We start from the raw sequence: 11957 nt of genomic DNA, 5'->3' as shown, positions 1-11957 counted from the left end.
AATGTTACTTGTAATTGTTAAATGCATTCTTGATGTCTAGGGAGTGAGAGTAAGGGAGAGAGAGGCAGCATTAGGTGGTATAAATAAGCTCGAAGGAATTCTATTTGAAATAGAGGCAGTATAGAAAAATATTGGGAAGAGAAAGTGTTCAGCAATCCTTCATAGCCTTTTTACTGCACGGCACACTTAAGCATTTAAAAATTGTCCATAACCCACTTGGAAGAGGGCATTTGTATGCTCAAGCTGGACTCAGAGAAGGGCTGCAATGAATTTAGCAAGAGTGGTGGCTGGACTGCCAGGAGAGCTCAGGCTATTTGCCTCAACCCAAGAGGGAGCACGGCTTGACAGGGACAAGGACTGAAGTTGCAGAGATTGGCGCACCTGAGCAGGCCATGTGGGGAGGAATTTTAAATGCTGACACGCAGTTGGGAGAACAACTTAAAGACACTCAGCTGTCATGACACACGGAGGAGTACCCTATTAGTGACTGGATCGAAATGTGTGCGCGTGCGCGTGTGTTTAGGAGACAAGCAATTAACGCTAAAGCATATGTCAGGGAGTTGCTAAGCGTACTCGGTGTCTAATAGCACCAGCCAAACTTGCTGACTGCTGTTAATGATTGCTCAGAAAGGCCGGGAAGTAACTCCACAGAGGAAAAAGGAAATGGTGGACTGCCTCCAAGGTTCCGATATTCTGAGTGAGGGATCTCTGAAGTTTCGAATAGGCTCTCTGCGCAACAGGGGAGGAATCTGGCTCCCATTCGATACCCACTCACGGGGTGCCCATTCCAGAAAAGGGGCAAGCTCAGTTCTCGTTTCCTGCAGGTGACCCCTCGCTTCACGTTTGTCCAAGTCTTCCATCTCGTCTCATGGCAACATCCCAAAATGAATGCTGAAAGATCTGCCTCTTTTTAGGATTTCCTGACAACTTATAAAATTAGAATATTAAAAACAGAATCCGCGCCACACTGCATTCACATTTGACGTTCAACCTCAACAGATTTTAGTGATTCCCAAGATCACCTTAACCATCAAGATTTTTTTCTTATAAATAGAACGTAACTTTCCACAATCTAAACCCAAAGATATTGATGAGGTTTCCTTGTCAGTGTCTCTCCCAAGTGGAGGAGGCAAGAGGCAGGAAGGGCGGGTGACTGGAGTTGCCTCATCTAAGGGGGCTCAGGGCAGAGAAGGGCGGTGGGCGACTTTTCATTCTTTCCCCTTCCATCTTAGAGACAGAGATCCGACTGGCTCCGGCGGTGGGACAGTCCGAGCCCCGCGGGGTGGGCGGGAAGAGACCCCGCGGGTGAGCGGGGCGGGTAAAAGACCCTCCTCGGAGGAGACCCTGCCAACAGCGTCCAGGAGAGCGCGGGTCCGCCCCGATCCCAGGGTGCACCGCGCCCCGCCCCCTCCCCTTTCCGTGTCCCGCCCCCCCCGACCCGGGCCCCCTCCCTGCCGGCTCCGGGAGGCGGGGACGCGGTGGCGGCGGCGGTTTCTCCGGTCGAGTCTGTCTCACTCACTGGGGAGCCTCGCCGTGGCGGCACCTTCGGGAGGAAAAGCAGCGGCGCCGTGAGCCCGCCCGCCAGCAAGTGGGAGGTCGGACAGACTGACGGCAGAGCCGACGGACGGACAGACAGACGGACAGCGGGGCAGCCAGACGGCCCGAGTCGCCTCAAGTTCCGCCATGAGCTGGGGCACGGAGCTGTGGGTGAGTTGGGAAGCGGGGCGCCTCGCGCGGACCCGGGCCCCAAAGGGCGCAGGCTGGGGTCGCTGACCGTCGGCGGCTGGGACGCGTCGGGCCGTCCCCGCCCCTGGCGGAGGGTGGGCGTCCCGCTCCTCTTTGTGTGCAGACCCCTCTTCCCTCTCGGCCGCGGGGTGCGGGGCTGCTGGTCCGCGCTCCCGCCTCTGCCGCTCCTGCGGCTGAGGGCAGCGCCTTGGACTGCCGGGGGGGGCGGCCTGCTGGCTCCCGCGCCCGCTGCTGTCCTCTCCCGTCCCCTCTCCAGTCCCCTCTCCGTCCTCCGCCTTCACTCTCCGGACGCCTGGCTTAGTGCCGGGCCTCTCTTCTCTGTCTTTGTATCTCCCCGCCCGGAGGCGGGGGAGGGGGCCCATTGTCCCGAAGGGGCGCAGCGCGCGGGCAAGAGAGTCCGGGCTGCGAACCCCGCCCGGGCGAGGGTCCCCGGGGCGAGGGCGTCGCCGGGCCCCAGTGGCGCGGGGAGCCGCGAGGCCCCGCCTGCCGCGCTCGCCCCAGGTAGGGGGAGCCGGGCGGCTTTGTTCGGAGCCCGGCCTCCGGCCAGCCAGGCCCAGCCCACACGCCCATTTCCCTCTCCCGGTCTCCGTGCTCCGGACCGGCGGAGCTTCGTGCGCTCCGGCTGGGCCGCCCCGCCTGCTACCTTGTGCCAGGGGGTTGGATTTTGGGATCTGAATTAAATTGAACGATCGATGGGGAAGCCAATTTTGCCAAAAGGGGCATGCGGCTTCCCGATTGCTTTACTGACCCTTCTGTTGTTCTTTATTTTATTCGTTCTCCTCCCATTTCTTTCTTTTTCCTCCTTGCCTTTCTTGGGCGCTGGAGGCTCCAGACAATGCCCAGTGTCTGGCCAAGGTGCGGGGGGGACTGTAATAGGTCGGAGAATTCGCTGGCGACGCCGCCTCTGAAGGGTGGAGGTGCGGAGGGCAGTGATTTCTCAGGTGCCGCGGAGGGACAGGGGGACAGGGGGCGTGGGGGCGCTGTCCCGAGCGGCCTGGCTCCAGCCACTCCCCTTTTTATCCCACCTGTGCCTTTTTTCCTTGCCTTTTGTTAACGAGGATCTGGAGAAATCACTGCAGAGGAAGAGGAGAAAGAACTTTTTTGTCTCTATACGTGCAGTTAGGATGGGAGTGAAGGCAGATCGGTTAATTGAAGGGCAAAATGTTTTCTTATGTTATTTTTCACATCTTACTCACAGATTGAGAATCTTAGAAGTGAAAGAGACTTTAGAGTTCATCTAGTTGAACACCTACTTAGCCAGCCCAGGAATCTCCTGCAACGTTCTGGACAAGTGTTTGCCCAGTGTGTAAACACACCATCCAAGAGAAAATACCTCAGGAGCCTCTCCATTTCGTTTTTTAGATAGCATTAATTGTTCTCATATTGGGGAGGATTATATAGTAAATGAATTTCGTGAAATTTAACCTTTGGTTAGAATCCCAGGCATTATTGGTCTTTTTCCTTTCATTTTGTACATTCTATAATTGATTATAATATGTCATCAATGAAAGGAGATAGGTATACTTTTATTTTCCATTTTTATAATTAGAAAATATTTTTATTTTTACATCCTTGAATGGTCTACGTTTCAGAGGAGCAAAAATGTAAACAGAATACTTTTTTAAAGTACACAAGGAAAACAGTAGAGGAATGTTATTTAGATTTAACTCAATTTAGATTTTTAAAAAATCACTTTATATTACACTGTAGAAAAAGAGTTTTAAGGAGAAACGGTAAGATATTTTAGTGAAGGCTAAATGCGACTTTTGAAGTTTTTTTAAAAAAAATTTAAGAATATAGTATATTTAGAAGTGATTACCAGTCCCCCACTGTCTCCTGTAATTATATTTACTTACAGCATTTGAGTAGTTGCTCAGCAATTTGAAAAGGTAAACTGTAGATGAGATGGGAATTTCTGTTCTAAATAAAAATTGTTTTGTATCCTTTAGGAAATTATGAAAAAAGATTTTAAATTAATTTTTCTCATAATTTAATACATCCCATCTTTTAAATTTTTTAGTGGCTTGAGGATTTGAGGGAAACATTTATTAGAAACTAAGTAATGTAAAATCAATGAATATCAACTGGATGCTTAAACCTTAGATAAGTAGAAGTTTGGTGTGGAGGACTATTGTTGGGACCAGAAGAGACCTTAGAAAAATTTGACTAGACTTCCTGTTTTTACTGTTCTCGATTTTGAATAAGGGTATTGTGCTTCCAATAGATTGTAACAAACACCTATGCTGTGCTCTTGCCGTGAAGGATTTTGAGGTTGAGAAAATTCTCTTGAAATTTTGAATTTAGAAACCAGTTCTCGTATTATTTCATGTTTAGGATCACGTTACTGTCCCAAAGGTTTAATTATTGAGAACGTGTTGTTAGAAAAAAATGATAATATACAATTATGCACTCAAACTTAAGTTTATTTGTTAGAATATTCATTGGAATTTTATTGCTATTTTAAAGCTTCTTAAGTCTTATGTTAAATTTGAGAATAACTTAATAACATAAATTAGAGAACCACTCTAATGCTGACTCTGGGGGACACAACTAATAGTGATAGGCTAAGTGGGTTGTGTCAGACTTTTGTTGTGTAGTTGTGAGGGGATATGAATTAACTGGTGATAAATTTGAGTTGTGCTTTAAGGGATTTCTGGTGTTCTGAATGAGCATTTAAGTAAGGTAGTGAAGATGTATTACAGACTCAGTTCTGGGTTCTGGGTGATATCAAACAAAGAGATGATGGCATCTTCGTTTCTTCAGGATGCAGTGTAATTATATGGTAGCATCATAGGTGTTGTTTATTGTGTTGATTTCTTTAATACCACAGGAAGAATGGTTGGATCAAAAAGAGTCTAAATATGAATTAATGATTTCATAAAGCACAGATTTTACAATTATTAGCTCTTTTTACAAATAAGGAAATTAGAGATTGGAGAAGTCCTGTGTTTAGTGAGTAAGCTTTATTTGTTAGGAGACAGCTTTTTAGTTTTTTGAGGAACCAGGTAAAGTTCAACAGAAGAGAGAAAATCCATGTATGGGTTGTTAGTGTGTGTATAGATGTGATGTGCTCATATCATGATTTATTCAGAAATTTGCTCCCCAAGGGAAATGAGGTGACTGGTCTGGAAGTTAGAAGGTAGGTTCAAATATCTGACTTAATTTATAGGGGTTTATAAACCTTTTTTATGCCTTAGTTTCTTGGTCTATGTGGTATTTGGCCCTTAGTTGTAAGAGTGCATAGTGTAAAAGCCATTGTTATTTTCATTGTATTATTAGCTAACTGCATTTGACAAAGCTCATGATATCTTTTTGGGAGAAATTGAAAAATGTGGGTTGGATGATAGATTCAGTGGAGTCTTTCTATAACACCTCCAGCCTTAACCCTTTAATTTGATGCTTCCTTATCTTTGTCCTCATAGCGCTTTATATGGCACTTGTAGTTGAACACTTACATTCTAAGTGTACTGGGCTTTTGAGTCCTTGAGTGTAGGGACTGGGTTAATCTTTTCTTTGTTTTCACTGACTGAAACGATGCCTGTAGGTGATCATGCATGTTTGGCCCAGTTGAATTAATAGTTCATTCCATTACCCAGAGTATTGATTACTGATTAATAAGTGCATCCTGGAGGAAGTCTTTATGGTTCTGAGGCCTTTGTAGGTGATTGAATTGTTATCTAGACCACCTAATCTATCAAAAGGCCTAAACAAGCTGAAACCAAAATGATGAAGTTGTTTTTTTTTTTTATTAATGAAGTTAAGTTTTATTTTTGTTTTTTTGAGGAAGATTAGCCTTGAGCTACATCTGCCACCAATCCTCTTTTGCTGAGGAAGACTGGCCCTGAGCTAACATCTGTGCCCATCTTCCTCTATTTTATATGTGGGATGCCTGCCACAGCATGGCTTGGTGAGTGGGGCCTAGATCCGCGCCTGGGATCTGAACTGGCAAACCCCTGGCCGCCGAAGTGGAGTTAACCGCTGTGCCACCACACTTGCCTCAAAGTTAAGTTTTAGCTTAAAAATTTTTACAGGTTGGGGAAGAACTGACCTAAAGGTAGGTCTTGTGAATTTACCTGACTGATAGCTCGGTGATGTGACTGCCACATTAATAGGTCTGTCTGGAACAAAGGAATTTGGTCCCATTGTTGTCTGTTGGTTAGACCATATCTACAATAATTGACTTTAGTTTACTTCAGATTTTTAGAAGGCACTTATCTAGAGGTGGTTGACAAGGAAAACGTCTTATCAGTGTGAACTGTATTGTTTTTTGTTTTTTTTTTTTGAGGAAGATTAGCCCTGAGCTAACATCTGCTGCCAATCCTCCTCTTTTTGCTGAGGAAGGCTGGCCCAGAGCTGACATCCGTGCCCATCTTCCTCTACTTTATATGTGGGACGCCTACCACAGCATGGCTTGCCAAGTGGTGCCATGTCCGCACCTGGGATCCGAACTGGCGAACCCCAGGTTGCCGAAGTGGAATGTGCACACTTAGCTGCGCCACTGGGCCGGCCCTGACCTGTATTGCTTTTTCAAAGGCTATGAAACTGCTATGGGAATTTAGTTTAGTTTTAAAAATAAAATAATTATTGACTATCTGTTATAAGGAAGCACTGTGCAATGTATGGTGAGATTTATGAACGCTTATAGCGTCAGCCCTGCTATGAGGAAACTTAGAGTCATTTTGAAGTGACACTACTTTCCTAACTGCAAAATACTCTGCTACGTTGATGCCACTGTCCAGAATGGCCTCTGTTTACCAGTTCCTCTCAACCCCCTTCCTCCGGACTACACATTCTGGATATTATCTTTCTTATGGGACTACCACCTTATCTTATAGTTATTTCTAGTGCATTCAAATCTTTGGAAAATATTCATGGTATAAATATTTATATCTTACATTCCCTTTTGTTGGTAGAAGTTGTGTTCAACATTGTGTTATAGATGATGCTATTAGTTAAGGTGGGTGAATTGATCATAAACAGGCATCTGCCTATGTCCCCATTAGTCCTGACTATAATAAAGTGGAAGCTGGAAAGCTGCCTCTAACCAGTATCTCCTCTGTATTGCTACTTCCTTAACCTACTCATTTCCACTCCCCTTCCCTGCCTTTATCTTAAACCATTCACTCTCTTTCTCCTTCCCTCAATCTTTAAAATGTGGATATGGCTGAAAACTTAAAAACCTATTGTGCCTACTTTTTCCTATATATCAGCCCTGTTTGCAGGCAGAAAATGGGACAAGAGAATAGTAGTGGTTTATAATTATGGAGCACCTTCTGTGTGCGCCTACAAGTAGTATCTTATTTAATAATCTTCAGTCTTTAAACATTGTTTTTTTGGCTTAATAGCAAAAAAGAAAAATTCTGTTGTAGGGAACACAGTCATACCTGCAGCCTATTAAAAACTACTAGGAAAAGATTATATAAAGCTTTTGTTTCATAGGAAGCAAAAAATGTTCCATATATTAGTTCAGACCATGTATATCAGACATACCAAAAAGATATTTGACGTGGAGTTTGGAATAAGGAGGGTTTTGCGTATAGGGGTTCCTGAGAAGTTCCTAGAGGGCAGAGATACCTCTTATTCATTACTTATTCATTGTCTGATTCATTGCTGTATCCTCAGCTATCAGCACACTGCCTGGCGTAGAGCCTGACATTGCTAGGATCTTTGATAAAAGTTTGCTGGGCTGACCTGAGTATAGTGGTTAGGTTTGGCTTGAATTTGAGTGTAGGATGCCTGAAAGTAGTGGTGAAGGGTAGTTTGGGACCAGGCTAAGAGGTCGATCTGTCTGAGTGCTTGATTAAAGTTCATGAATTTTGTGGGGCCGGCCCAGTGGTGCAGCAGTTAAGTTCGCATGTTCCCCTTCTCGGCAGCTTGGGGTTCGCTGGTTTGGATCCCGGGTGCAGACATGGCATCGCTTGGCAAAAGCCATGCTGTGGTAGGTGTCCCACGTATAAAGCAGAGGAAGATGGGTGTGGATGTTACCTCAGGGCCAGTCTTCCTCAGCAAAAAGAGGAGGATTGGCAGTAGTTAGCTCAGGGCTAATCTTCCTCAAAAAAAAAAAAGTTCATGAATTTTGTGTGCATGTTTGAGTAGTTATTCATTAGCATATAATTAACTCAATTTTCAGACCATTGAAAAATCCACAGAAGGAAATCTTAGTTTGTGTGAGTAGAAGGGATTATCTCTTCCTTTAGAATCCCTCTGGGTTTTAGAAGATGAAAGTTGTATTGATTTTATCACTTCTGCAAGAATATTTGAAGGATGTTGGTTCTTTTAATAATATGTTATTGGTTCAGAAGTCAGTTGTATTTTGTTAACATATGTTATTCTTACAACTTATTGTAGGAAAAAAAGGAACAGGCTGAAAAGCACACGTGACAAAATTAAAATTAACTATAACCCCAACAGATTATTATTATTTTTCTTTTTTTTTTTGGTGAGGAAAATTGTTGCTGAGCTAACATCTGTGCCATTCTTCCTCTATTTTGTATGTAGGATGCTGCCACAGCATGGCTTGATGAATGGTGTGTAGGTCTGTGCCTGGGATCCAAACCCACCAACCCTGGGCTGCCAAAGAGGAGCTCGCAAATTTAACCACCATGCCACCGGGCCAGCCCCCCCAACAGATGGTTTTTTAAGCACAATTTGCAATTTTAAAGCATCTATCATTCTATCATCAATTAAGAGGTGATATCTCAAAATATTCTAAAATATTTTTCTTATATGAGAAACTCAATGCATAAATCATCTTACGAAACAAATAATCAAAGCAACACTGGGGGAATCAAAACTTACTGCATTTTACCAATAAACACCTCTCACCCTCAGAAAATGCACTCAACTGATACAGAGGTAAAAATATTGTCATAGATAATGGGGAAAGGAAACACAGCATCAACTTTTGTACACCGGGGGCTGGCCCAGTGGCTTGGTGGTTAAATTTGCGAGCTCCTCTTTGGAGGCCTGGGGTTGGTGGGTTCAGATCCCAGGCACAGACCTACACATCACTCATCAAGCCATGCTGTGGCAGCATCCTACATACAAAATAGAGGAAGAATGGCACAGATGTTAGCTCAGCAACAATCTTCCTCACCAAAAATAATAATAATAATAATCTGTTGGGGTTATAGTTAATTTTGATTTTGTCACGTGTGTTTTTTAGCCTTTTCCTTTTTTTCCTACAATAAGTTGTGTTACTTCTGCAGTTAATTTTAGAGAATTTTCTTTGAGTGGTTCTTAGAAACCACTTCTTTCATACCATAGGAGGAAAGACAGCAGCATCTCACAATGCTGTCACACATTGTGAGATAATAGATATCTGACTGCTTTTTGTAATGTGGGATTCAGCATTTAGAATTTGTGTGGCGCCCAAGTGAAAGAAATCTAGAATAATGCAAATAAAAGTTTTTGTAAAATGTTCAAATTTAGTCCAAATTTGTTATTAATATTTGAGGCTTAGGAGCAATTTTTCTGTAAGTTCTTGGTAGAGAACTAATCATCAGACTTTAACAATACCTCATGAAATGTGTGAAATATTAGTGTTATATATTTATTATAGTTTGAAAAAGCAGAAATGTATAGAGTCAGATTTTCCTATTTTTGGCACACCATTATTTTGTTGTTTCTAGGGAACAAAAGTAATCTGTTTTGTTCCTACTGTCTCCCTAATTTGTAGAAAAGGAATAGGCATATAATAAGCACTGAAATATTTGTTGAATGAGGGAATCAATGAGTTGCCATAACTCTATCATCAAATTATGTTTTGAATACTAAGGTTGTTTAGGTTTTTTTCCTCAGCATGTGTGTTTCCATATCTTTGTTTAACCTTAGGGATCCTTTTTATAATCTGGCAATACAACAAGTTATACCTTTTCATATGAAATTTTTCTGAATTTATTTATGTCTGGAATTCTCATTTCCTTGATTATTTGAGTACAAATGATTATCTTAAGTCATAGCATGTTTTATGGCTCTTTGGATTCTAAAAATGAGAACAGTGAACATTCTGTTGTTTGTTATATGCTTCGACTATTAATAGATGGTCATATGTAAGAATAATGTAAGTATAAATTGAGACTTAGTGAATTGGGAAAACATAAAAGATTGATTTTCAGAGAGTACAAGTGTTCAGGTGATTCTGAGATTTTTGACAAATGTTAATCATGGTTAGTTGAGATTTTTTTCCAGCATAAATTATCAAAATCAAAATCATTGAAACAGCCATAGTAAATAAACACAGAAACCATTACTTTTAGATCAACCTTCTGGACTTACACCATGAACTATATTAACTTCCTTTACTGTTTGCCAAGGCTGAATATAATGAATATTTGTTTAAGTTTTTTTAATCTGAAAATTTTCTTATTTCATCTTCATTTTTAAAAAAAGTTTCGTTAAGATAAAACTTTCATACATTAAAGTGTACAAATCTTACATGTACAACGTTTTTAAAAAAATGAATACACTTATGTTAACTCCTACCAAGATCAAGATACAGAAGTCTCCCTTATGCCATCCATACCCAGTAAATATCCCCCCAAAGGGAACGACTATTGTAACTTGTATTGCCGTTGATTAGTTCTTTAAGTTTTTTTAACTTCACATAAATGATATATGATATGTACTCTTTTTCATCTGACTTCTTCCATTTAACGTGTCTGTGAGAATCATCCTTTTATGGTTAGTTTGTGGTATTCATAGTATGTATGGGATTTGTATTTTCTTCTGCAATGTGCCTGAGATCACTTCTAGTCTGGGACCACCTTAAACCAAGTTCAAGGCTTGAAATTCCCTTGTTTGGTTGTTGGATTTTGATTTCTGTCCCCATATCTCTTGCTATGTTATCAAAACAAAGATTCTGATTTTCAGGATTGGCAAACATCCTCAGGGCAAAAGTAGCCTATATGCTCTTTTCCTATCTCGGTTCTCATTTTTACTTCACGTGTGACTTCGTAATTTCTTATTGTCTTGGCTTGGCTTTGATGCTTTAAAGTTTTTGAAGTATATTTTATCTGTATTTTTAAGTTTTTATCCAGTGGAATAGTGATAGTTGATCCAAGTAACCTAGCCTGCCACTGCTGGAAAGTGGAAGCTCTTTCACTGAGTTTTTAACTTTTGCTATTATATTTTTAATTTCTAAGAGTTGTTTTTTGTTTTCTGAATGTACTTTTAAAAATAGCATGTTTTACTTGCATCTTGGAGCAATATCTTCTTAGTTCTTGTGTATATCAGAGATAGGTTTTTGGTTTTGTTGTGTTTAGTTTTCTTATCATTGTGTAATATCTATAATCTTCAAGTTACTTTTTTTCACTTTGTTTCGTTCTTGTCTTTCATGGTAGAGACTTTCTTTAAATATTTTGTGATTCCAAGACATTCAAAAGATATCTGTCAAAATTAGGGCGTAATAAGCTCTGATATGCCCTGCCTGGAAGTTTAGGGTTTGGGTTGCTGGAAGTTTTTGATCCCTGTAAGGGATTTTGCTTGGTACTTCCTTCTGGGATTGTTTAGATCCTCGTTCTCTTTTCCAGTCCAATTGTGAAAGCCCAATAGGTGTACTATGGTCTTTCTGATGTACTATAGTCTTTCTTTTAAAGTCACATTTATCATCACTGTTTGTAGTGTTGGGAGCCACAACTGGATTTCTTTTTTTTATAGGTGCTGAAACAAGTAGTTTACTTGTCTTATATAACAAGAAATTTGGGGGTAAGCAGTCACTGGCATGGGTTTATGAACTCAATACTATCAGGGTCAGCATTTGTGCAGCTGTTTTGGACTTTCCCTCAGGGTTGCAAGATGGTGATTGCAGCTCCAACCATCGTGTCTGTATTTAAGGTGAACAGAAAAAAAAGGAAAAGAAAAAGAGGAACAGCATCAGCTATGTCTGCCTCCTTATCAGAAGGCAAAAACCTTCCCAGAAACCCCACAACAAACTTCCCCTTAGGTCTCACTGTCCAAAGATGGGCACATTGCCACATGAACAAAATTAGGGTTCTATTAGGAAGAGGGGGAATAGGTATAAAAGGCACCCCAAAACATAGAATTTATGGTGTCTGTCCCCAAGGAGTTAATGATGGCTTAGTAGAGGCAAGACATATAGATAGATAGATGTTTGAATAATGGCATGGGAGTTAATAAAAGGCAATAATATAAATGAAAGAGCAGATATTTTAGAGATGAAGTCTTTAGGGGACCTAACACAGCCCACCAAT

The 11957-nt window shown here is 41.6% G+C and overlaps 1 protein-coding gene across 4 annotated transcripts in view; it reads left to right on the top strand.

Moving 5' to 3' along the window:
* Window positions 1-1191: 1191 nt before the first annotated feature.
* Window positions 1192-11957, top strand: part of FNBP1L (formin binding protein 1 like) — a 120175-nt gene continuing 109409 nt past the window's right edge. For all 4 annotated transcript variants that reach the window (XM_070592624.1, XM_070592622.1, XM_070592623.1 and 1 more), the window contains exon 1: window positions 1192-1707. In XM_070592624.1, the coding sequence (XP_070448725.1) occupies window positions 1684-1707 (24 nt within the window). In that variant the 5' untranslated portion in view covers window positions 1192-1683. The remainder of the gene's footprint in view (window positions 1708-11957) is intronic.

The sequence above is a fragment of the Equus przewalskii genome, chromosome 24, assembly GCF_037783145.1.
Source record: "Equus przewalskii isolate Varuska chromosome 24, EquPr2, whole genome shotgun sequence".
NCBI classification, from domain to species: domain Eukaryota; kingdom Metazoa; phylum Chordata; class Mammalia; order Perissodactyla; family Equidae; genus Equus; species Equus przewalskii.
The sequence above is the reverse complement of the archived record's forward strand: the minus strand, read 5'-3'. Positions and strand labels throughout refer to the sequence as shown.